Below are 26,453 nucleotides of genomic sequence, written 5' to 3'. Positions count from 1 at the left end.
TGATAGTAGTAGTCGGGGTATTGGTGGCCATTGGCTGTTGTATCATACCCTGTATACGAGGGCTCACCCAAAGATTGATTGAGACAGCCTTGATGAAACAGATGCCCCTAAAAGGGATTCAGGCAGAGGAACTTTATCGACTAAATAATGAGGGGATGAGTGAGACCAAGATGGATGAAATCTCCGGAATGATGCTTGCGAATTTCGGGGGCGATGCTTCAAAGAAAAATTGCAGAAGATAACAAATGGTAATTAAAGAAAAAGGGGAAATTGTGGGATATGGGAAAAATAGTGTTACTTCTGCAATTCCATTTACTTATACAAAGTAAATGAACTCACACCAGTGTGTAATTGTTTTAGCCAAGAGCTGAGTCAACAAGAATGGAAACTATGTGGAGAAAATACATAATTGTTGTTGTATTAGCTAAAATTGTATGCCAGAATGAAATGTGACTGCAAAACAATGGTAGATATTACAGGTGAATAGATAAGATGCTGTGAGGGGAGGAAGTTAAGCTCGATACGCCTGAACAAATAGTAGGTATAAACATCTGTTTCCCACTTTTACAGAAACACAGGAACAAACCTCAATTAAAAGGGTCATAAGGATCAGGGGAAGGTACAGATGGAGGGAGTAGATAATGATGAAGAAAGAATATGCCTAACAATGACCTACAGCGGGATGAGGTCAAACGGCCTTGTGAGGCCAGAATAAGCATTTTATCACAGGCAAGGCCGGATAAGGCAAGAGATAAACAGGAGTAATGGGTGCCGGTCTTAGGGAAGTGGAAGATGTAAACAGGGGAGGCGCAATGTAAAACAAAAGAAACCAAATTATATAAATGCTGTGTATTAATTGAATTTGGCGTGTGTATATCCCTTGCCTTATAGACACTGGACATCACACCCTCTTGCAAGAGTAAAATAAAGGACATTACTGATTCAGATTTTGTCTCGGACTGCAATTATTGAAGTGTGTGAGCTTTGTTTCTCACATATTGACCGTCATGTTTCAAATATTTTTGCGTAAGAAAAATTAAGATAAAAGGAAAATCAATTCATTCCTTTCATTTTTATTACGTACAGAAGAGCTAAAAATTTACAAACTCATGTTAAACTGTAGAGGTACCAGCCCTCAAAATCTGCCAAGAGCTGCCAATTAGAACTTCAGCGCATAATCATCTGTGTGTACTACAGCCTTGTGATGTTTTCTACTTTACAATTTAAACAGGGATTACACCGAACGGGAAGTCACGTAAAAACTGGACAAAATTTCAACCAAATATTTTAAGTCTTATCATTTGAAACTCTCCTTCCCCTGAATAGGTCGCGTTGTCCGGCAGGTGGCGGTACCTGTAGCTGTTGCTGGTATGTTGCAAGCGGAAAGTTACTTCTTTCGGACGGCCCGGGTGGGTGGGGATAAAGCATTGTTGGCGTCGCGCGGACTGCCTGGGAAACGGGGAAGCCCTTCGCAACGTTGGCCCAGGAAATCAGGGGATTCTTCGGAACGTTACCCGGGACCTGAGGAGGATGTAACAATGGGGGCGCGTTTGGCACGTGCGATGCGGAACTTTAACCTGGAGAACAGGGCGCACGTGGAGATCGGCAAGCAGAAGCCGAGCAGCGCTCCCAGGCACCCGAGCAGCATGACACTGATCGAGCAACAACTCAGCAGTGAGTGCCCCATTCACTCTGAACAGGGCAATGCGCCAGCTAGCCAAGACTGAGTGTGCGGCTTAGGCATTAGCACCCATCAATTTCTTACTCTTTCCCCCCCACCCCCTGTTTGTCTTTGAGCAGTTTTCAAATTTTGAGGTATATTTGCAAATCTAATCCGTTTGTCTGAAGTGTGAGGTCAAGGTGATCTTGAGGTTGTGTAACTAACCAACCGCAGCCTAATCTCGCTTTAACTGTCTTTTGAAACTTATTTAGCTGAACGACGAGACTAAGCTTGTCACTGTGATTTATTTTTATTGAAGTGCAACCCTCATAATATTTAACGAGCTCTTTTTCCCCCTCCCTTCTGTACAGATCGAGCAACCTAAATATATGTTTTCCCGTCCATACCTACTCCTAGAAATAAATGGCCTACTGAAAATGAAATAAAAATTGCACCTGACAACACAATATAATGTATGTTTCAAGGTAACCATATCAGAGTGAGGTGGAAATGGGAGAGCTGGGATCGTGGCTCAGCTTGGTTACAGTGTGGTGAAGCAATATCAATGAGCTGTACTATTTCATTGAGGCCTAACTCTTCATCTCCTCCTATGCTTGTGGAGTGGTTACATTCAAACTGTACAAACTGATTGCCTCCCTCGATAGAAATGCCCTTAAGCCTTCATGGACTATAGCTCCTTAATTATGCATTGCAGAGCTTCCCAATGTTTTTCTCTGCTGTGACCACACGTTCAGGCTTGAATGTTTTGTGTGATGTTCTCCAACAACCAGGAAACCGTGAGCAGCCTGTGAGAAGAGGAGGCTATTAGACCTGGAGCAACTCTGTCAAAGCTCACAATCCAATCTGGGGTCCCAAACCCCATTTTGGAAGGTTCGTCTTAGAGTATTACTGGTATTAAGGTGTACCTTAGAGAATTAAGGTCTACCTTAGAGTATTACTGAAACGGGTTTTAATTTTGTATTTTGTCTGTGACCCCTTGACTGTCCAGGCGAAAGTGAGGACTGCAGATGCTGGAGATCAGAGTCAAAGAGTGTGATGCAGGAAAAGCACAGGCAGTCAGGCAGCATCCGAGGACCAGGAGAATTGACATTTCGAGCATAAGCTCTTCATTCCTGCTCCTCAGATGCTGCCTAACCGGCTGTGCTTTTCCAGCACCACACTCTTCACCCTTGGCTATCTGAATGACTGACTGTCGGGTTACTTATCCAACATAAACTGCCAAGTAAATCTCAATTTATATGATGATGATAAAAGATGTTTTCAGGACCCCACCACAACCTTCACTCCCATTGTATTGATTCTACTGTCTTGCTGAACCAGACCAGAAATAAGAATTACATATGCCACAAAAGGTGTGTGGGGGGGTAAAGCTTACAGCCCCACTAGTCTGTTTGTGTCTTTGTCTCTAAACAACATACTTCAGCATCTAATAGATAGATTTCAACAAAACCTGAAACCTTGACAAAATCATTCTTTTTTTTGGTATAGATCCAGATCCTACAATTTTTGTTGGAAATTTATGAATTAACTTTCGAAAATTGTGTGTTTGTTTTATTCAAAATGTTGTTAGTTATTTTAGAACATCGTGGACTGTCTTAGCTGCTGTAGCGCAGTTGGATTCTGGGTAATCCAAGATAGAGGACAGGAAAAATTTCTGGCTGTAACAGGCTGCTCCTTTTTGAGGTATTTAGGTGTTGGAGGTGATTTCCTCCAATTCGAGGAGCAGCAATTACTGTTTTATATGCTGTTGTGTTGTTTTGGAACTTTGGAGGAAAAAAATCAAAACAACAGTACTTTTAAAAGGGAGAGGAACAGACAAAGAAAGCACATGGTGAGGTCAGTGCAGGTGAGAGAGACAGATAGACGGACAGAGATAGAAACCCACAATGCTAACTGACACAGCAGTGAACCTGTGCAGTTACTGCCTTTGCTGTTTGAATTCATGTATCGCTGGACATCGAAGTGCGTCTGGGAAAACTAACAAACAGTGAAATTCACAACTAATCTTGGAGGAACCTGTGTGGGAGAGGTCTTAGCTCAGAAACAGAAGTAAATATTTTAATTGTGGCCTTACAGTAAGTCTGCAATAGTGAGTAGAATGGGTTCTTTCTTGATTATATGTTTTATTGAGATATGTCTCTTGATTTAATATTTATAGCTTATACTTTTTATATTTAGTTAACCTGGAGCAGTGTTTTGTCGAGGAATTAGACAGTGCTATTTTCTGGGTCTGTAGTTTGAAAGAAGCAAAAATGGCCCTTAGTAGAGTGATATGCTCTTGTCGGATGTGGGAGTTTAGGGAGAGTTTGCGTGTTACTGAGGATTATATCTGCAATAAATGCCATTAGTTGCGAATCCTATCAGATCGAATGGATCGGTTGGAGAGACAGAGGCCATGAGGAATTTACAAGAGCAAGGGGGTGTGATGAATGGCAGTTATAGGAAGAGAGAGAAGTTGTAGGTACAGTCACAGAGATGGGTTAACTCCAGGAAAGGTAAGAGAGGTAGGCAAATAGTACAGGAGTCTTCTGTAGCTATGCCCATTTCAAACAAGTGTGCTGTTTTGGAAAATGTAGGGGGTGATGGATTCTCAGAGGAATGTAGCATGAACAGCCAATTTTCTGGAATCGAGACTGGCTTTAATGCAATGAGGATTACGTTGGGTTCCAAGAGATCAATAGCGTTACGGGACTTTCTAGTCCAAGGCACAGACAGATGTTCCTGTGGCCAGCCGCGAAAAATCAGAATGGTGTGTTACCTCCCTGGTGCCAGGATCAAGGCTGTCTCAGAGAAGGTGCAGAATGTTCTCAAGGGGGAGAGGGACCAGCAAGAGATCATGTACACATTGGAACCAAAGACATAGGAAGGGAAAAGGATGGGATTCTGAAGGGAGAATATAAAGAGGCAGGAATTTAAAAAGGAGATCCTCAAGAGTATTAATATCTGGGCGACTACTGGTGCTGCGAACTAATGGCGGTAGGAATAGGGGGATAAAACAGGTGAATGCGTGGCTGAGGAGCTGGTGTATGGGAGAAGGATTCATAGTTTTGGATCATTGGAATCTCTTCTGGGGTAGATGTGACCTGTACAAGAAGGATGGATAGCACCTGAATTGAAAGGGAATTAAAATACTGGCAGGGAGATTTGCTGGAGCTGCTCAGTAGGATTTAAACTAGTAAGGTGGGAGCCTGGAACCCAGGAAGGTAGTGAGGAAAGAGGTCAATCTGAGACTGGTACAATTGAGAAAAGAAGCGTGTCAAACAGCCAGGGCAAGCAGGGACAAAGCAGAGAACAAGGTAGGACTGATAAATTTAAGCTGCATTTATTTCAATGCAAAAGGCCGAACACGGAAGGCAGATGAACTCGGGCATTGTTAGGAACACGGGACTGGGGTATCATAGCAATTATGCAAACATGGCTCAGGGATGGACAGGACTGGCTGCTTAATGTTCCAGGATACAAATAAAAGGGAGGCAACAGAGGAGGGGGAGTGGCGTTTTTGATAAGGGATAGCATTACAGCTGTGCTGAGGGAGGATATTCCCGGAAATACATCTAGGGGAGTTATTTGGGTGGAACTGAGAAATAAGAAAGGGATGCTCACCTTGTTGGGATTGTATTATAGACCCCATAATAGTCAGAGGGAAATTGAGAAACAAATTTGTAAGGAGATCTCAGCTATCTGTAAGACTAATAGGGTGGTTATGGTAGGGGATTTTAACTTTCCAAACAGTGACTGGGACTGCCATAGTGTTAAAGGTTTAGATGGAGAGGAATTTGTTAAGTGTGTACAAGAATCCTTTCTGATTCAGTATGTGGATGTACCTACTAGAGAAGATGCAAAACGTGACCAACTCTTGGGAAATAAGGCAGGGCAGGTGACTGAGGTGTCAGTGGGGGTGCACTTTGGGGCCAACGACCATAATTCTATTAGATTTTAAATAGTGATGGAAAAGGATAGAGCAGATCTAAAAGTTGAAGTTCTAAATTGGAGAAAGGTAAATTTTGACGATATTAGGCAAGAACTTTCAAAGCTGCTTGGGGGCAGATGTTCACAGGTAAAGCGACAGCTGGAAAATGGGAAGCCTTCAGAAATGAGATAACGAGAATCCAGAACAAGTATATTCCTGTTAGGGTGAAAGGGAAGGCTGGTAGGTATAGGGAATTCTGGATGACTAAAGAAATTGAGGGTTTGGTTAAGAAAAAGAAGGAAGCATACGTCAGGTATAGACAAAATAGATCGAGCGAATCCTTAGAAGGGTATAAAGGCAGTGGGAGTATACTTGAGGGAAATCAGGAGGGCAAAAATGGGACACGAGATAGTTTTGGCAAATAGAATTAAGGAGAATCCAAAGGGTTTTTGCAAATACATTAAGGATAAAAGGGTTAACTTGGGAGAGAATAGGGGCCTACAAAGATCAGCAAGGCGGCCTTTGTGTGGAGCTGCAGAAAATGGGGGAGATACTAAACGAGTATTTTGCATCAGTAATTACTGTGGAAAAGGATATGGAAGATATAAAATGTAGATGGTGACATCTTGAAAAATGTCCATATTACAGAGGAAGAAATGCTGGATGTCTTGAAACACATAAAGGTGGAAAATCCCCAGGACCTGATCAGGTGTACCCTAGAACTCTGGGAAGCTAGAGAAGTGATTGCTGGGCCTCTTGTTGAGATATTTGTATCATCGATAGTCACAGGTGAGGTGCTGGACGACTGGAGATTGGCTAACGTGGTGCCACTGTTTAAGAAAGGTGGTAAGGAGAAGCCAGGGAACTATAGACCAGTGAGCCTGACGTTGGTGGTGGGCGAGTTGTTGGAGGGAATCCTGGAGGGACAGGATGTACATGTCTTTGGAAAGGCAAGGACTGATTAGGGATAGTCAACATGGCTTTGTGCATGAGAAATCATGTCTCACAAACTTGATTGAGTTTTTTGAAGAAGTAACAGAGGATTGATGAGGGCAGAGTGGTAGATGTGTTGTATATGGAATTCAGTAAGGCATTCGAGATGGTTTCCCCATGGGAGATTGGTTAGCAAAGTTAGATCTCCTGGAATACAGCGAGAATTAGCCATTTGGATACAGAACTGGCTCGAGGTAGAAGACAGAGGGTGGTGGTGGAGAGTTATTTTTCAGACTGGAGGCCTGTGACCAGTGGAGTGCCACAAGGATCGGTCCTGGGTCCTCTACTTTTCGTCATTTACATAAATGATTTAGATCTGAGCATAAGAGGTACAGTTAGTAAGTTTGCTGATGACACCAAAATTGGAAGTGTAGTGGACAGCGAAGAAGATGACCAGGATCTTGATCAGATGAGCCAATGGGCTGAGGAGTAGCAGATGGAATTTAATTTAGATAAATGTGAGGTAATGCAATTTGGAAAAGCAAATCAGAGTAGGCCTTGTACACCTTAATGGTAAGGTCCTAGTGAGTGTGGCTGAACAAAGAGACCTTGGAGTGCAGGTTCATATTTATTCAAAAGTAGAGCTGCAGGTAGATAGGGTAGTGAATAAGGCGTTTGGTATGCTTTCCTTTATTGGTCAAAGCATTGAGTATAGGAGTTGGGAGGTCATGTTGCGGCTATACAGGACATTGGTTAGACTTCTGGAGTGTTGTGTGCAGTTCTGGTCTCCTTCCTATTGGAAGGATATTGTGAAACCTGAAAGGGTTCAGAAAAGATTTGTAAGGATGTTCCCAGGGTTGGAGGATTTGAACTATAGGGAGAGGCTGAATAGGCTGGGGCTCTTTTCCCTGGAGTGTCAGAGGCTGAGGGATGATCTTGTAGAGGTTTATAAAATTGAGGGGCATGGATAGGATACATAGACAAGATCTTTTCCCTGGGGTGGGAATGTATAGAACTTGAGGACATAGCTTTAGAGTGAAAGGGGAAAGGTATAAAAGGGACCTATGGGGCAACTTTTTCACACAGAGGGTAGTGCGTGTATTAAATGAGCTGCCAGAGGAAGTGGTGGAGGCTGGTACAATTGCAACATTTAAAAGGCATCTGGATGTGTATATGAATAGGAAGAGTTTAGAGGGATATTGGCTAAGTGTTGGCAAATGGGACTAGATTGGGTTAGGATATCTGATCAGCATAGAAGCGTTGGACCGAAGGGTCTGTTTCTGTGCTGTACGTCTCTGTTACTCTGTGACCAGGTTTCCTAAACTGAACTGGTCTCATTTGCTTGTTTTTGGTCCATGTCCTCTCGATCTTTCCACTCCATATACCTGTCCAAATGTCTTTTAAATGTTGTAATTGTACACTTCCTCTGGCAACTCATTCCGTATGCGCACCATGCTATGTGTGAAAGAAATTGCCCCTCAGGTCCCTTTTAAATCTTTGCTCTCTCACCTTAAATCTATGCCCTCTAGTTTTAGACTCCTCTACCCTGGAGAAAAAAACCTTGGCTGTTCACTTTATTTGGTCATTCTCTCACCTCTGTACCTGTGTCTTTGATCTTCAAAATCATCCATTTTGGTGTTGTCTACAAATTTCACCTAGGCCACTGTTGCTGACAGCTTTCCATCTTTGTAAAATGACGAACCTGCAGCTAATCGAATCTGTTGGGGATAGAGTTTCTTCATATGATCATCCTTTGTTGATGGCTGAAGAAAACAATCCGTGTGTGAGATAGAGAGAAGGGTTCAGCCTCAATACCACTGTCTGTTGCCAAGCCACCTCAGTTACCCACTGATCATCTAGCTGGCTGACAGGTGATCTCACCATTTCTTTCTGACACCAACTGGTGTCTTCGAGCTTAAAAAAACCTCAGATGGTTTGACCCTTCATGTCACACTTACAAGCTTCCTTGAAGCAGAACTTTGATCATCCCACTGGTCTTCTGGATCTCTCTACCTCACCAGATAAAAGTTCCTTGGGAATGCAATGTTCTTTCATATGAAAGTGCCTGAACCTGAATTGATGTCATCCAATGAATTATAAAATTGACAATGAACAGAAATACTTCAGAATCTATTGGGAGATCACAGTCAGCCAGCAGCCTTACCTACAAATCGTTGTTTGATCCTTTCTAATTAATTTTTAATTTGTCATGATATCCTATCTCTAATTCTATATTTCTTAATTTTATTCTTCTATCTGGTACCCTATTTCATGCTTGAAAATAGTCCATGCACATTGCATCCACTGCATTTATCTCTCAAATTACATCTGTATGTCTTCAAAGATTCTAGTAAGTTTGTCAACCATGATCACCTCTGTTGAAACGAGTGCTGGCTGCTTTCTAACTGTTTTCTTCCTGTCTTGATAAATGAGAATTTCATCTTTAATTAGAGACTGTGAAAAATTCTGGACCACATGTTAAGTGAACTGTTCTTTCGTGTCTTTTCTGGGGCTAAGTTGGTGTCAGGGCATGTCTTTTGATTCAGGATCATGTCAGTAAATTCTGGTGTTCTTTTATAGATCACCCTGAAACAAATGAAGTTCATAATAAAAATGAAGAACTTCTGTCTTTACTCAAAGATATTTATGTTGATTCGAAGGAAATTCCTGCAAAGGTAAGTGTTTGTAATAAGTTGCATTTTGCTGTAAAAATATCCACAATGAGAATAAAACTTTTAATTTTACTCGTGTTTTTGCAAACACATTGTATCATAGTCCTTTCTATCACAAGGTGCTGACTTAACATTATAAATAAAATCAATGTTTACATTTCAAATGTCTTTGTCTTAGACTGTGTAAGGTTCTTCTAATATGATCAATTATTATAAATGTTGTGGTCATCACTATGTCATTTCTTCCTTTTTCCTTTTTGTTTTCTTCACTGTAACTTGACCTGATCATTAGAAGTGTCAAATGACACTAGTTTTGTAAACCTCATGCGCAATTCTTTGCCAGTCTGCTTTGACAATTTTCAGTCAAAATTTGAAGGACTAACTGTTTTTCATTAAACACCAAATGACATTTTGACTTCATTTCTGGGCATGAGTAGCAGATGCTGGCATTGTCTGACCGACCCATTTTAGTTCCCGTTGTTGTTGACTTTGCAGCATGTCAACAATGAATTCGAAGTCTTATGTAAATGAAAATGTCATTTGGAATAGGGAGATGAACGGATAGTTTCCAAAATCAATAAAATATTAACGAGAGCTTCTCACAATAACACTACCTTTTATATATTCCATGTACCACTAAGCATTGTAGATTAGATTTGGAAGCACATTGGCCTCCTACTTCCTTGGTTCAATATCAGAGAAATTAAATTAAAAGCTGTTGAGCTGTGGCTGCACTGCCTTCCAGAAGGGAGTGCAGTGTTTAGCTTTCTCTGGCAATTTTCTGTAACTAGAAGGAAGGTGATGAAGGAACTTGGAAACATGCAATGCACAGATCTGTCTGCCACACCATTAATCTATGCATTGCAGTCCAGAAAAAAAAAGTAACAAAAGATTGGGGAAACAGATTGTAGTATTCCATATTAAGCTTGTCTGTCCTTGTCATGATTGTGTTGCAACGAGCTGCTTTGCACTCAAGACTTGGAGATATTAAAGCAGTTAGCTGCTTTATATAGGAAAATCTTTTGACTGCAGGGTTGAAATGATTTGCAGGAATGATATTGGTCAGAATTCATTAGAGAACCTGAAGATTTGTCTAAGCCAGCAGATGGGGAGAAACTCCAATATTCATTGCAAATGCAGTGGTCCTCCCATAAAAATTACAGATGATTGCTCAGGGATAATCATACTGTAATGTGTGCTGAAAGTCTTAATGAAGCAGCCCTGCGTACGCTGATTGTAGAGTTTACTAAATTAAACAATGCGTGGTAGCAAAATAAGTGAAATGAAATTAAACACTCTCCATTTAAATTGGTTTGAAGGTATTCTTGTGACTATCTGTAAAAGTCGCCCTGTGCCAAATGTGTAATAAGCCATCAGTGATGGTTGACTTTGTACATTCCCTATTCTTCCATATCTACATCCTTGCACAAAATCCCCACAGTGTGGAAGGAAGCAGGCCATTTGGCCTGTGTCCACACCGACCCTCTGAATAGCATCCCACTCAGACCCAGACCAAGCCCCAGCCCCTTACCCTATCCCCATCAGCCTGCATTTCTACATCCACCCTGGACATTGAGACATTTTAGCTTGGCCAATCCACCTAACCTGCACATCTTTGGACTGTGGAAGGAAACTGGTGAACCCGGAAGAAACCCACACATATACAGCAAACTCCACACAAACAATGATCGACGCTGAAACTGGACCTGGGTCCCTGGTGCTTTGATGCACCAGTGCTAACCACAGAGCCACTGCACTAATGCAAGAGGCTTCCTTGTTTATCAGAAATAATTAATTTATTGATATTTCACTTATTTTGGTTTCATGGAGGGCTCTTGTGATATATTGAAGCTTCTGAATATTTAATATATTTTTGAGTGCATGTTCCTCCCTGGTAATTACTATTGTCTTAGGCTGTTGCAGACATTTTACTGTTTTATTGTGCTTTGTTTCCAGAAACATGCAACTTCTGAAACATCTAAGCAGCTGCAGGAGCACAGACTCCTCAAATCTAACTTGGATTATGAGCTGTTCAACATTACAAAGGTTCCTAAAGGCAAATTGAGTATAGTGGAGGCTCTTACCATCCTCAATAACCACAAACTCAAGCCTGACATATGGACAGCTGACAAAATAGCTGAAGATTACTGTCTAGAACTTAAAGATGTTAAAGGAATGCTGGAATTTTTCAAACCATTCGAAATAAAAGTTCTACCTCCAAAACAAATCAATAAGGAACTTCTAACTGCTAGTTAGTAAATATGCACATTTTCAGACTAATAATAAGTAAGTTAGATATCTTTACTGTATTTAAGATTTGCAATGTTTTCAGGTTATGGGAACATCATAGATATTTTGTTCAGAAGTTTTAGAGTTATACTGAGACCTGTGGATGAACTCAGAACCACAAAATATGTTCTAGATATGAATTATCTGATTAAAATATTCACAGCACAGTGTTGTGGTAATTTGCTTGTTAACTGTTAAGTGAGTGGACAAATTGTAGTGAGACAATTAAAAGTCAAGAAAGCATAATTCTGCAAACGTGTAGCTGCTTCAGCCAGCTTGATGTAGATAACTACATTTTACAGTTTCTAGTCGATTTTTGAAACTGAGCTTTCAGACCCGCTTTAAACTGACAACTGCACTCGCTGGTTTCAATAAAGGTTCTATGCTATACAGTATTGTGTTTATTTTATCCTTGGTATTGTATCTTGATCCTGTTAATATAAGAAGTGAATACGTTTTTATGATTTTATGCATGTTCATTGTACTTTAGCCTTGAATGCACTGACAGTTTCAATTTTTCATATGCAATTTTGGAAGTACAAATTGTGACTAACAATATTAAAGATAACATTTCATTGTGATTGTGATAACATTCTCCTTTCTATTTGCTGATGCCTCTATTTATTCTTAAGGTGTTCCAATTTATGTAGCACTCAAGTTTCAAAATATTTGTTTCCTCCAATTGAAAGATGTAAGAAAATTGGATTCAATCAGAAAGGCACTATTCTTTCAGGCAAATGGTTATGATTTCAAGCCCCATTTGAGTAGATAATCCAGTTGAGACCAATACCAAAGAGGTGCTGCATTGCTGCAGGTGCTACTGTTTAGTTGAGATGATAAATTGAGATTGTCTTTGCCCTCTTGGGTTAAAGTGCAAAGATCCCAAGGTGCAGTCCAAGAAATAGCTTGGCCAGGATACACAAATCTTCCTTTATGGTAAGACTTTCCTTCAGGAGACTTTCCTTCAGGAGACTTTTGGTAACGTCCCATATAAGACATTAGTGTGTAAAATGAAATTGCATTGGAATGGGGCAAATATACTGATGTGGATAGTGAACTGTTAGCAGACAGGAAACAAAGTAGGAATAATGAGGTCTTTTAATTCTGAGCTTGGACCTCCGCTATTTATCGTGTCTTAATTGAGAGAATATTATCCAACCTCTCCAAGTTTGCAGATGATGCACAGTTGGGCTGGAAGGTGAACTGTGCAAGCATACAGAAATGCTTCAGTGAAATTTGGACAAGTTGGCTGATTAGATAAATGAAGGATGATGTGGATAGAGGCTACCTGTCTTGGTAGCAAATACAGGAAGGCAGATGATTATTGTGGGTGGCTTAGTGGTTAGCAATGCTGCCTTACAGCACCAGGGACCTGGGTTCAACTCCCACCTCGGGCAACTGTGTGGAGTTTGCACGTTCTCCCCGTGTCTGCGGGGTTTCCTCCTGGTGCTCCGGTTTCCTCCCACAGTCCAAAGATGTGCAAGTTAGGTGAATAGGCCATGCTAAATTGCATGTAGTGTTAGGTGCATTAGTCAGGGGTGAATGTAGGGGAATGGGTCTGGGTGGGTTGTTCTTCAGAGGGTCGGTGTGGACTTGCTGGGCCGAAGGGCCTGTTTCCACACTGTAGGGAATCTAATCATCTGAATAGTGAAAGATTAGGAAAGAGGGGCATGCAATGAGATTTGACTGTTCTTGGACACCAGTCACTGAAAGTAAACAAGTGCGTGTAACCCAGCAGATGAAGAAGACACAGAATACTACAGTGAAAGTAGGCCATTTAGCCTATCAAGTCCACACTGACCCTCCCAACCAGGCCCAGCCTATCTCTATAATCCTACCTTTTCTATGGTTAATCCACTTATCTTGCACATCTTTGGGTACTATGGGCAATTTAGCATCACCAATCCACCTAAGTTGCACATCCTTGGACTGAGGGAGGAAACCAGAACACTCAGAGGAAACCCACGTAGTCACAAGGAGAATGTGTAAACTCCACTCACGGTTGCCTGAGGCTGGAATCAAACCTGGGACCCTGGCACTATGAGGCAAGCAGTGCTAACCACTGAACCACCGTGCCACCCTATGGAACATTGATCTTCGTAGAGGATTTGAGTACAGCAGCAGGGATGTTTTGCTGCAATTGTAAAGTGAGTTGGTTAGACCACACTTGGAGCATTGTGTGCTATTTTGGCCTCCTTATTCAAGGAAGGATGTTTGGCTATGGAGGGAGTACCAGACTGATTCTTGGGATGGCAGGAGTGATGTTTGAAAAGTGACTGCATTGGTTAGGAAGTTATTCACTGGAGTTTAGAATAATGAAGGGGAATCTCATAGAAAACTGTAGGTTTCCAGCATAACTAGATTGTGCTTATGCAGGAGGAGTGTTCCTGAATACTGTGGAGTCTAGAATCAGGGATCATGATCTAATGGTAGACCATTTAGGACTGAGATGAGATATTTCATCCCCCAGAGTGTTGAGCCTGTCAAACTCTCTGCCACAGAAAGGGTTCGAGACCAAGACATTGGAAGTTTTCAAGAGGAATTGGATATAATTCATTGGGGTAAAGGGATCAAAGAGTATTGGCCAAAATTGAGAACAGACTACTGAGTTGGGTGATCAGTCATGATCATATTGAATGAAAGAGCCGGCTGAATGGCCTCTTCTTGCTATTTTTTGATCCATAGAGTACAAAAGATATTAAGTCACAATAAACCTATTGGAAAAAGCTGGAGTATTGTGCCTGATTCCGGGTACCACACTTTAGAATGGATGCTAAGGCTAGGAAGAGAATGAGGAGAAGATTCGTTAGAATCCTGTCACCAAGTATGAGGGAATTACTGTGTAGAGAAATTAAGACTGATGAATTAAGTGGTTTGTCAATAATTAATGCTTTTGAATTGATTGAGCATGTGAGGAACTGAATAATGAAGAAAGTAATATGGACCAGTTCAAAAGTAAGGTTATTGATTCATGGTTTTTACTGCTGTTTTTTGATCCACATTCACATAGTTAAAAATCACACAACAGCGGACACCAGGTTTTAGTCCAACAGGAATATTTGGAAGTACAAGCTTTCGGAGCTCCTTCATCAGGTAGCTAGTGGGGCAGGATCATAGGACACAGAATTTATAGTAGAAGGTCAAACTGTCATACAACTGATGCGATGTATTGAACAAACCTATGTTGCTGTTAAGTCTTAATAGCTTAGAATGGTTGCAGATTTTAATTCATTAACATGTAAAACCCAGAACTTCTTTCAAGTCACATTCCTGAGATAACAGAAGGTTTTAAACAAAAAGGTGATGTCTCAGCTCAGACAATGCATTCAAGGTGTTTGAGGGCGTTTTAAGGGCATTTAAGTGGGCATTGGATAAACATATGCATTAAAATGGAATAGAGCTTCAGATTGGTTTCACAGGTCGGTGCAACAGCGAGGGTTGAAGGGCCTGTATGTACTGTAATGTTCTATGTGTGTAGTTAGAGTCTGAGTGTATTTCAACCTTGAGTCAGACTGGTTTCATTTCCAAAGTAGGAATTTATAAAATGGCATATGGACTGACTGCCTACAGATTGTGTGCTTTTTGAACAAAATAGAATGTATCTGCAAATGCACATTCACCCCATAGACTTACGTGTGTGTGTGTGTGTGAGTATGACAGAGTATATGCCTGTGAGAGAGTATGCACGTGTGTGTTTGTGTCTGAGAGACAGCATGTGTTAGAGAGGATCTGTGTGAGTGTATGTGTTTGTGGGATGTACAGAGTAACCTTGATTATCTGAATATCAATTATCCGAATATTGGATTATCCGAAGGGGACCTCAAGGTCCCGATAGAAACATTACATCAAAGAACTGTTTCAACCCTGATTGTGTTTTTTGTTCACAGGTACAATGATTAAAAATGAACTCGGGGCTCACTGAAACGCTTCTGAGAACAGTCTGCAGAGTCTAGGCACCGTCTCCAAATGACCGACCTCCCGCCCTCTCTCTGTCCTCCTCCCCCCCACACCTTCCCTGGAATTCTACATGGGTGTACCCTAAACCCCCCTTCCCCAGATAATCTCCAACATTGTCCTGTAAAGGGCAGAGGTGGAACCTGTCAAAACGTTGTGTGAGAGCGCGTGCTATTTAGAGACTTACCCCACAAAGGCAGCAGCGGTCTTACTGTTGGTGTACAGTCTGGCTGCCCTGGGGTGGGGGTGGCGTGGACGAACCGTGGGTGGAGTGGATGGGGGTGCAGAGTTGGGGAAGCGGGGTTGGTGCTGCAGAGGTGGGGGCAGTATTGGACGGAGTTGGGGTCGGGGTTGGGGGTGGGCAGGGGGTGCGGGGTGAGAGCGGATGGGGTTGCGGGTGGGTGGGGTGGGAGCGGGCAGGGTGTGAGGTTTCGCACACAGTGTGCTTTTGCCTGGTCTCCTGAACGGGGAGCAGACTTCACAGAAAACTCCGAGCCAAGAGGAAATCAATTAACCGAATAATCAATAATTTGAACTAAATAGTGACCACACATCTCGTTTGGATAATCGAGGTTCCTCTGTATAGTGTAGTGAGGTCAAGATCCCTGTTGAGGCCATCTTCATGTGTACCACACTTGGCTATCAGTCTCTGCTTGGCGACTCTGCACCGTTGCATGTTCCTGAAGTCCGTCTTGGAGAACGGTCAACCGAAGGTCCGAGGCAGAATGTTCTTGACCGTTGAAGTGTTCCCTGACTGAGAGAGAACATCCCTGTCTGGCAATTGTTGTGTGGTGTCCATTCATCTGTTGTACCTGCTGCTTGGTCTCGCCTATGTACCAAGCCTCAGGACATCCTTGCTTGCAGCGTATGAGATAGACAACGTTGGCCTTTAATTTGTTGTCTGAGCTGAGATGTCACCTTTTGTTTATAAAACCTTAAGTTATCTTGGGAATATGACTTGAAAGAAGTTTTGGGATTTACACATTAATGAATCAAAACCTGCAAACATTCTAAGTGGTTAAGACTTAACAGCAATATAGGTTTGTTCAATACATCGCATCAGTTATATAACAGTTTGATCCTGCTCCACTAGTAACCTGATGAAAGACTAGTGCTCTGAAAGCTTGTCCTTCCAAATAAACCTGTTGGACAATAACCTGGTGTTGTGATTTTTAACTTTGTCCACCTCAGTCCAACACCGGCTTCTCCACATTAAGCATTGTAGTGAAAAGGCACGTTATGATTTGCTACTCACAGGACAAATGTGAAAATGTTCAGAGAGGGTGATGAACTTGTGGAATTCTCTGTCACAGAAAGCAGTTGAACATTTTCAAGAAGTAGTTAGGTATAGTTGTTTAGACTAAAGGCATCAACTGCTATGGATTGGAGGTAGCAACAGGATACTAAGTTAGATGATCAGTCACGATGATTTTGAATGGCAAAGCAGGCTCACTTGACTGAATGACCTTTCTATGCTTGTGCCTTAGCAATATGACTGTGTCCTTTATTTCCTTGCTATCTGGAGGCCTGTACACTCGGATTGGCTGCCTTTATTCTCTACCTTCAAATCTTATTGAAGTGATTTATTTATTGAGGAATATTTAGAGACAGCCTGGGGTCAAAATAATTGCCATGTATTGTTATTTACGTGGAAAAAGATTGAATCAGGTAGACTATCTTTGGACTAATATGTCTAATTTTTTGCACTGCATTTACTTTGAAATCACAGAAATACTTATGTTATGCAACAGCAATCGAGAAGCTGAGGTATCGAAGTTTACACAAAGTCACCAGTAGAGGGAGCAATTTGATAAAGCAACAGAGGCTTGAGTACCAATTTGTATGAATGACATTGATTTGGCAAACAAATTTCATTGTTTTATTAAAAAAAACTATGCTGTGAGCTACATGGAGTTTCGTTTGGAACCTTAAGGATGTTGATCTATGGAGACACTTTGGGGTACAAAGTCCAAAGTCCATAAGTGGATAAGGTGATAAAGAAGGTGTATGACGTATTGCCTTCATTGGTTGTGGCAATGAGTGTAAAAATTGGCAAATCATATTGCAGCTGTATAAAACTTGAGTTAGGCTACATTTAGAGTATTGTGTGCAAATCTGGTCATCACACTGTGGGAAGGATGTGGAGGCTTTGGAGAGGATGCGAGAGGCTTACCAGGTTGTTGCCTAGGCTGGACAAACTTGGATTATTTTTGCTGGAGCACCAGAAGCTGAACGGCGACCATAAAATGATGAGAGGCATAGATAGGGTAGACAGGCAGCATTTATTCCAGCATTGAAATGCCAAACACTAGGGGGCTCAGGTTTAAGGTGAGAGGGAAAAGTAAAAGGAGATGTGTGAAGGAAGTTCTTTTTACTCAGAGGTGTCTGGAATACACTGCGAGAGGAAGTGGTAGAGCAAAGTTAGGAGACATTTAGACAGACACATGAACACGCAGGGAATAGAGGAATATGGATCATGTGGAGGAAGATGGAATCATGATAGGCACAGATATGATAGGCTGATCATTATATCTAGAACCTTGATAGCCCTCTGAGGTCAATAATTCCACATTTTCACTTCTTTTTGAGAAAACGAAATCCAACTTAGTCTTTGTTTTTGCAAATTTACAGAAGTGAGTAGTCATAGAGTTATAGGGATGTACAGCACGGAAACACCTCCACCACTTCCTCTGGCAGCTCTTTCCATACACGTACCAACCTCTGTGTGAAAAAGTTGCCACTTAGGTCTCTTTTATAGCTTTCCCCTCTCACCGTAAACCTATGCCCTCTAGTTCTGGACTCCCCGACCCCAGAGAAAAAACTTTGTCTATTTATCCTATCCATGCCCCACATAATTTTGTAAATCTCTATAAGGTCATCCCTCAGCCTTCGACGCTCCGGGGAAAACAGCACCAGCCTGTTCAGACTTTCCCTATAGCTCAAATCCTCCAACCCTGGAAATATCCCTGTAAATCTTTTCTGAACTCTTTCAAGTTTTGCAAAATCTTTCCGATAGGAAGGAGACTAGAATTGCATGCAATATTCCATCAGTAGCCTAACCAATTACCTGTACAGCCGCAACATGACCTCCCAACTCCTGTACTCAATACTCTGACCTATAAAGGAAAGCATACCAAATGCCTTCTTCACTATCCTATCTACCTGTGATTCCACTTTTAAGGAGCTATGAACCTGAACTCCAAGGTCTCTTTGTTCAGCAACACTCCCTAGGACCTTACCATTAAGTGTATAAGTCCTGCTAAGATTTGCTTTCCCAAATGCAGCACTTCACATTTATTTGAATTAAACTCCATCTGCCACTTCTCAGCCCATTGGCCCATCTGGTGCAGATCCTGTTGTAATCTGAGGTAACCTTCTTCGCTGTCCACCACACCTCCAATTTTGGTGTCATCTGCAAACTTATTAACATCCAAATAATTGATATAAATGATGAAAAGAAGAGGACCCAGCACCGATCCTTGTGGCACTCCACTGGTCACAGGCCTCTAGTCTGAAAAACAACCCTCCACCACCACCCTCTGTCTTCTACCTTTGAGCCAGTTCTGTATCCAACTGGCTAGTTCTCCCTGAATTCCATGAGATCTAACCTTGCTAACCAGTCTCCCATGGAGAACCTTATCGAACTCCTTACTGAAGTCCATATAGATCACATCTACCACTCTGCCCTCATCAATCCGCTTTGTTAGTTCTTCAAAAAACTCAATCAAGTTTGTGAGACATGATTTCCCATGCACAAAGCCATGTTGACTATCCCTAATCAGTCCTTTCCTTTCCAAATACATGTACATCCTGTCCTTCAGGATTCCCTCCAACAACTTGCCCACTAACGACATCAGGCTCACTGGTCTATAGTTCCCTGGCTTGTCCTTACCACCCTTCTTAAACAGTGGCACCACGTTTGCTAACCTCCAGTCTTCCAGCACCTCACCTGTGACTATCGATGATACAAATATCTCAGCAAGAGGCCCAAGAGTGTGTTCTTTTTTGATTATATGTTTATGTTGAGATCATTCTCTTGATTAAACTTTAAAAATATAAAACACTGGAATGAAATTATCTTGGAGCAGTATTTTTACAGGTTTTCCATCACTATTTTAAAACTAATTATGGTCACTGACCCGAGAGTGCTCCCCCACCGACACCTCAGTCACTTGCCCTGCCTTATTTCCCAAGAGTAGGGGCAAAACCTGACCTTCTCTCGTAGGTACTTTCACAAACTGAAATATAAACTTTTCTTGTACATACTGAACAAATTGCTCTCCATCTAAACTGTGACTGTCCCCATCAGAAACAAGTTTGCTGTTTTGGAAAATGTAGGGGGGATGCACACTTAGGGGAATGTAGCACTGACAGCCAGGTTTCTGGTACCAAGACTGGTTCTAATGTAACGAGGGGTATGTCAGGTTCCAAGCAATCGATTGTGATAGGGGACTGTCTAAACAGAGGCACAGGTAGGCATTTCTGCAGCCGACAGCGAGAAATCAGAATAGTGTGTTTCCTCCCTGGTGCGAGGATCAAGGATATTTTGGAGGGAGCACAGAATGTTCTCAAGGGAAGAGAAACCAGCAGAAGGTCATTAATGGAACTAATGACATTGGAAGAGAAAAGGACGAGATTCTGAGAAGAGAATATAGGAAGTTAGGCAGGAATTTAAAAAGGAGGTCCTCGAGGATAGTAATATCTAGATTACTCTTGATGCTGTGAGCTAGTGAGGGTAGGCATACTAGGATAGAGCAGATGAATGCGTGGCTGAGGAGCTGGTGCGGGGGAGAAGGATTCATGTTTTTGGATTATTGGTATCTCTTCTGAAGTGACCTGTATAAGAAGAGTAGATGGCACCTGTTTTGGAAGAGGACTAATGTCCAGGTTGGGAGATTTATTAGAGCTGCTCGGGAGGATTTAAACTATTTGGCGGGGTGTTACGGTGGGACCAGGGAGGCAGTGAGAAAAGAGATCAGTTTGAAATTGGTACAGTTGGAAAAAGTAACAACTCAGACAGTCAGGGCAAGAAGGAAGAAAGCAGAGAATGAGGTAGAACTGATAAACTGCATTTATTTCAATGCAAGAGGCCTAACAGGTAAGGCAGATGGACTGAGGACATGATTGGGACATTGGATTGGGATATCATAGCAAATACAGAGATGTGGCTCAGGGATGGAAAAGACTGGCCGCTTAATGTTCCGTAGCATAGATACTAAAGGAAGGATAGAAAGGGATGGGAGGCGGTGCAAGACAAGAGGGCCTGAGCCGTTTTTGATAAGGGATAGCATTACCGCTGTACTTGGGGAGGATATTCCTGGGATTACATTCAGGGATATTGTTTGGGTGAAACTGAGAAATAAGAAAGAGATGATCACCTTATTGGGATTATACTATAGACCCCGAAATAGTCAGCAGGAAATTGTGAAACAAATTTGTAAGGATATCTCAGTGGTTATGGTAGGGAATTTTTAAATTTCCAAACGTAGACTGGAACTGTGATAGTGTTAAGGGTTTAGATGGATACCTATTGTCATGGTCAATTTGAAAATAAATTAATTCACTACTTTTAGGGAAGATGTGTAAGTAATTGGATTAAAGAAAACCATAAAGGTATTACAAAACTCTTAACTACCTTAAAGACTCAGGAGAACGAGCTAATTGGGTAAGTGATTAATTCCTTTTTCTAGTCTTCAATTTTTGGTAAATAGTACAAAAATATGGTTAAGGCATAGCACAGCGCTAACATATGGAATGCAGGATTCACAGACATTTAATGTAGTCCAGACAAAAACATGCAGAAAGTGTCACTAGTTGAAGAAACTTGAACTTCAGGCTTTAAAACATTTGGGGTCATTGTAAATAGAAACATGAAGCTACAATGGGAATGGGTGACCACATGACTATCTAGGAGCACCATGTGGAAAGTAAAGGAGCCCCCTGAGCATATCATTCTGTTTTGGACACTGATGAATCCTGAGAGGAACATGGAAAGAACTAAATTTACGGTACCACAAGTGGCTCAGCTGCATAGGCTGTGGGACAAGGTTTAAGAAGACTGCAAAGAGCAATGTTGGTTGGAAATTTATTAGGCGAATAGACAAGCATTTCTGGGGCAAGACATTCTTTTGTGGAGGGTGAAAAGCCAAAGTTGGTGGCTCATATTAGTACCAAGTGCATAGTTAGAAGTTCTAAAAATAGAGGAAGGGGAGTTAGAAAAAGGCTTGGAAAACAGGATGTAAAAGGCAATAATCTCAGGATATTGGTATACTACAATACCACATGTTAGTGAGGTTAGAAAGAATAAGATTAAGCAATGGTGTAGTGGTAATGTGACTGGACCAATAATCCAGAAACAGGTTAATATTCTGGTGAAATTTGAATTCCATATATATTGGCCACATCCTCTAAATCGAGGAAAGTTTGAAAGATTATTGTTAAATTGTTATCTCCACCTTTATATCCCATTGCAACCTAGGATGTGAACCATCTGCATCAGTTTATCCATTCTAAACATAATAGTCTTTTCTGCATGTCCATCTTGTCAATTTTCACTCCATTACCGTAGCTATCTAATATGACTATTCGTTCAACATCCTCTTCGGAAACAAATGAGCAAAATATTTTTTAAATATTCTGGGCTTGTTCTGCACCTCCAGGCATATCTCACTCTCTTTGTCCCAGGTAGGTCCAATTCCATTTCTTACTGACCATTTACTATATGCATACCAGTAAAAAGATTTTACGCTAACTGACATTCTATTTCCATACCCTCTCTGCCTTTTTAAAAAATCTTTTCACTCTGTGAGGGGACAGTAACAAAACTATCACCAGCCTGGCAGTCTACAGGCTCAGATAAATGTTCTGGTGATACTGGTTCCCATGGCAGCTGGTTGAAATTAAATTAATAGATATGGAAGTTCAAGTTAATTCCAATAATGGTACGGTGAAAATGTAATTGATTACTGTAAAACTTATTTGTTTGATGAATGCTCCACTTAGAAAAGATCACTTTTTAAATTCATTCATGGGATGTGGGAGTCACTGGCTAGGTCAGCATTTATTTTCTCATCCCTAGTTGCCCTTGAGAAGTTAGTGCGAACTGTTTTATTGAACCACTGCAGTCCATATACTGCATGTAGACCCATAATGCCATTAGGGAGGGATTCCAAACCTTTGACTCAGGGACCGTGAAAGAACGATGATATATTTCCAAGGCAGGATGGGGAGTGGTTTGAATATGAACTCGTAGGTGATGGCATTCGATATATTTGCTGCCCTTGTCTTTCTAGATAGTAGTGGTCATGGGTTTGAACTAAGGTTCCTTAATGAATTTTCAGTGCATCTCCTGTGTGACAGACATTGCTGCTATTGAGTGTTGGTGGTGGGGGGATGGGATGATTGTGGAAGGGATGCCAATTAAGTGGGTTGCTTTGCCCTTAATGGTATGGAGCTTCTTGAATGTTGTTGGAGCTGCACTCATCTAGTGGGTAGTATTATATCAAAGTCCTGATTCGTGCCTTGTAGAGGCTTTGGGAAGTCAGGAGGTGAGTTACTCGCCACAGTATTCTTATTTGACTTGCTCTTGTAGCAACATCATTGATATGGCTGGTGCAGTTCAGTTTTAAGTCAGTGTTGACTCTCCAGGATTTTGGATTGTGGGGGATTCAGATGATGGTAATGCCATTGAATGTCTAAGGACAATAGTTAGATTCTCCTTTGTTGGAGCTGTTATTGCTTGTTGTTTTTGTCGGTGAATGTTACTTGCCATTTTTTAGTCCAAGCTTTCATATGGTCCAGGTATTGCTGAATTTGTACATGGACTGTTCTCAAATGGTGCTGAACATTGTGCAATCATCTACAAACATCCCCACTTCCAACCTTATGATGAAGGGAAGGTCATTGATGAAGGAGCTGAAGATATTCAGGCCAAGGACACTAACATGAGGCACTCCTGTAGAGATGTCCTGGAACTGAGATGACTGATTTCTCAACAACCATCTTTCTTTGTGCCAGGTATTACTCCAACCAACAGAGAGCTTTCTCCTGATTCTCATTGATTGTCATTCCTAATTGCCCATGAAAGGCGTTGGTTTGCTAGGGCTCCTTGATGTCAAGGGTTGTCATGCTCACCTCACCTCTGGTAATCAACTCCTTAGTCCCTGTTTGAACCAAGGCTGTAATGAAGTTAGAAGCTGAATGACCCTGTCAGAATCCAAATGGCATCAATGAGTAGATTATTGTTGAGACTGTGCTGCTCAAAGCACTGTTGATGATACCTTCCATCACTTCACTGATGACCAAGAGGAGACTGATAAGGGATGGTAATTGGCCATGTTGGTGCTGACCTGTTTTTATCGTGTGCAGAATATAGCTGGACAATTTTCCACATTGTTGCGTAGATGCCAGTGTTGTAGCTGTCCTGGAATAGCTTAGCTAGGGGAGTGGCAAGTTCTTGTGCATAAATCTTCAGTACTATTGGTGGAATATTACAATGGCCTACAGCCTTTGCAGCCTTGCCAGGTGACTACAGACCCACAGCAATGAGGTTGATCTTAACTATCCTCCTACTCAGTGGGATGAAATTGGATTCAGTTGCATCAATACATTCAACACCTATTGGTCTAAAGCCATTTGAAAAAAAAAGGCTCACCAACGCCTTTCACGGGCATTTAGGAATGACAATAAACGTTGGTCTTGATGGTGATGTCCCCACCCCTTAAATTTATTAGGAGGAAACGCTATCTCACATGTTATTGCTTGATTGGTCCTTGCTTGAAGAATTGATATTTATCATTGTCTCTATTTTTTAATTAATTGTATTCTTTAACTCCTTGTTCATCCATCTTTTCAGAATGCTTTATATCTGTGAATATTAAATGCCCACCATTCCAAAGAGCCTTGCCGTTACCTCTTATTGGACATTCCCTTTTGCCATTACAAAGTGTCCAATATTTCCACTCACCTCCCGTTTTTTTTCCTTGCCATCCGTTTGGAATGCTTTGCATTGTACCAGTAATATCTCTTTCTATCCATTTACAGGTTTGCATGTCAAGCTTCAGTTAAATTTTAAACTGGCTTGATCCACTTTCATCCCACTGAGCTTTGTGCTCTTCAGTTTGGAAGTTCTAGACTGTTCCTTGCTCTTCTCCATTCCTAATCTAAACCTTGCTCCCTGTAAAAATTGGGACTTGAAAATAATTTCCCTGTCAAACTTGCCATAAAGAAGTTCTAAAGTTCACCTTTTACTATATCTTTATGTCCTTCAGAAGAACAAAACAATTACTGTTGTATCATGAAAACTTAATAGGCCATCTGATGCTTTTGAAGATCCTTAGGTGGTGATGGGCACTACAGAAAAGTAAGAATATTATTCATCGACAAGCTGCACTGCATGGATTATTTGGAATGAGTCATGCTATTGAACATAGAAAATTAAGTACAATAAGAGTTGGATGTTAGAAGTTGTTACCTTCACCCATTTTGTATTGTAAGGTAATGGTTTCAAATTCTATACTTTGCAGGAAGGCTGAATATTCAAAGTATATGTTCTTAAAATACAGTTAAAGTATGTTATGAAAAATACATTTTTGCTTATGTTTGAAACATTATTTTCACCGGCACATATGTTAGAACATTGAAGTTATTTAATCTGATATTAGATAATGCAGCTCATGGGGAAAGGCTCTAGTGCAGACTTAATGAAGTAAATGGTATTTCTGTACTCTAACATCAATTTTGTATAATTGTAACAAACACATTTCCTACAATTTCTGTGTGTTAGCCCTCAAGCACAATGAAGACAAATTTGTTTACAATAGCTAATGCTGCATTGAAATTTGAAACAGGTTAATGCATTAGCATTGAAAGAAAAATATAATTTAGGCAATGGTAAATTACTATTTTATATCTTTTTTTCAACACCTTTACAGCATTACCTACCTATGCCACTTATTCTCCCTCACTTATCTGTGAAGCTTAACTCCTTGCCTTTAATGCCTCAATCTTGAATTCTCCTACAATTTGACTCTCCACAAACTGTGAATCAGGGCACTGTTGCCTAATGCATTACTCAATCAACTTCTATCACCTAGGATCCAAGAAAAGATTAGAAAGAGTTGGAATTTTCAGTTTGGAAAGGAGGTGCCTGAGAGATGATCCTGAAGATATGTACATATATGATTACAAACAGCATGGGCAAAGCCAAAATGCAAATAGAAGATCATGGACACAGTTTGCAGATCAGACAAAAATTGATGCATAATTAGAGATAATGTTTTAAGTCAAAGACCTTTAATCAGAAATGTGACCTGAAACCGAGATACCTCAGTTATCTGCCTGACTTTTTTGAGTATTACCAACATTTACAGTTTTTATTTCAGATTTCCAGCATGAAAAACTGGAAAGCTTCAATCTGAAAATATCACTGTAAATGGAACATAGGGTGTATAGTATTTTAGATCTGATGTCAGGAAATCCTTCTTCAAACAAACAGTGATTAATATGTGAAACAATGCATTTTAGAAGGAGAATGTAGAGTCAATATAAAAATGGTGAAATTTTAAATGAGGTACAGGAACAGAAAGGGCCAGGAGCAGTCAGTCACATAATCAAAAACTTTTCAGATGTCAGAATGTTGATAAGACTGCTTATAAAGTACATTGGATCCTTAGGTTTACAATGGGGGCACATTAAACAGGAAATCAGAGATGCGGGCAATAACGGTGGACACTTATAATTATGGATGACTTTAATCTGGATATAGATTGGCAAAATCTAATCAGTAACAATACCATAGAGAAGGAGTTCCTGGAGTGTATATTAGACAATTTTCCAGATCAGTATGTTGAAGAACCTACCAAAGAACAAGCCATCCTGTTTGCGTAATGAGAAAGAAATACTTCACAATCTAGATGAGCAAGGCCCCTTGGGGAAGAGTGAGCATAATATTGATTGAATTCTTCATTAAGATGGGGAGTGACATAACTGAATCTGAGACCATGGTCCTGAATCT

The 26,453-nt window shown here is 41.0% G+C and overlaps 1 protein-coding gene across 1 annotated transcript; it reads left to right on the top strand.

Annotated features, from left to right (window-relative positions):
- Window positions 1-1,374: 1,374 nt before the first annotated feature.
- Window positions 1,375-12,066, top strand: ndufaf4 (NADH:ubiquinone oxidoreductase complex assembly factor 4). The gene is made up of 3 exons (XM_043687486.1): window positions 1,375-1,674; window positions 9,105-9,199; window positions 11,153-12,066. The coding sequence occupies exons 1-3, from the start codon at window positions 1,539-1,541 to the stop codon at window positions 11,450-11,452; spliced, it is 531 nt and encodes a 176-aa protein (XP_043543421.1). The 5' UTR covers window positions 1,375-1,538; the 3' UTR covers window positions 11,453-12,066.
- The last annotated feature ends 14,387 nt before the right edge of the window (window positions 12,067-26,453 follow it).

Source organism: Chiloscyllium plagiosum, chromosome 3 (genome assembly GCF_004010195.1).
Source record: "Chiloscyllium plagiosum isolate BGI_BamShark_2017 chromosome 3, ASM401019v2, whole genome shotgun sequence".
Lineage (NCBI taxonomy): Eukaryota > Metazoa > Chordata > Chondrichthyes > Orectolobiformes > Hemiscylliidae > Chiloscyllium > Chiloscyllium plagiosum.
Note: the sequence above shows the minus strand (reverse complement) of the source record. Positions and strands in the feature narration are given on the sequence as shown.

Coding starts and splice junctions, on each gene's coding strand:
- ndufaf4 (XM_043687486.1), top strand. CDS start 1,539: ATGGGGGCGCGTTTGGCACGTGCGATGCGGAACTTTAACCTGGAGAAC. Junction 1,675..9,104: donor GATCGAGCAACAACTCAGCA/GTGAGTGCCCCA, acceptor GTTCTTTTATAG/ATCACCCTGAAACAAATGAA. Junction 9,200..11,152: donor CGAAGGAAATTCCTGCAAAG/GTAAGTGTTTGT, acceptor CTTTGTTTCCAG/AAACATGCAACTTCTGAAAC.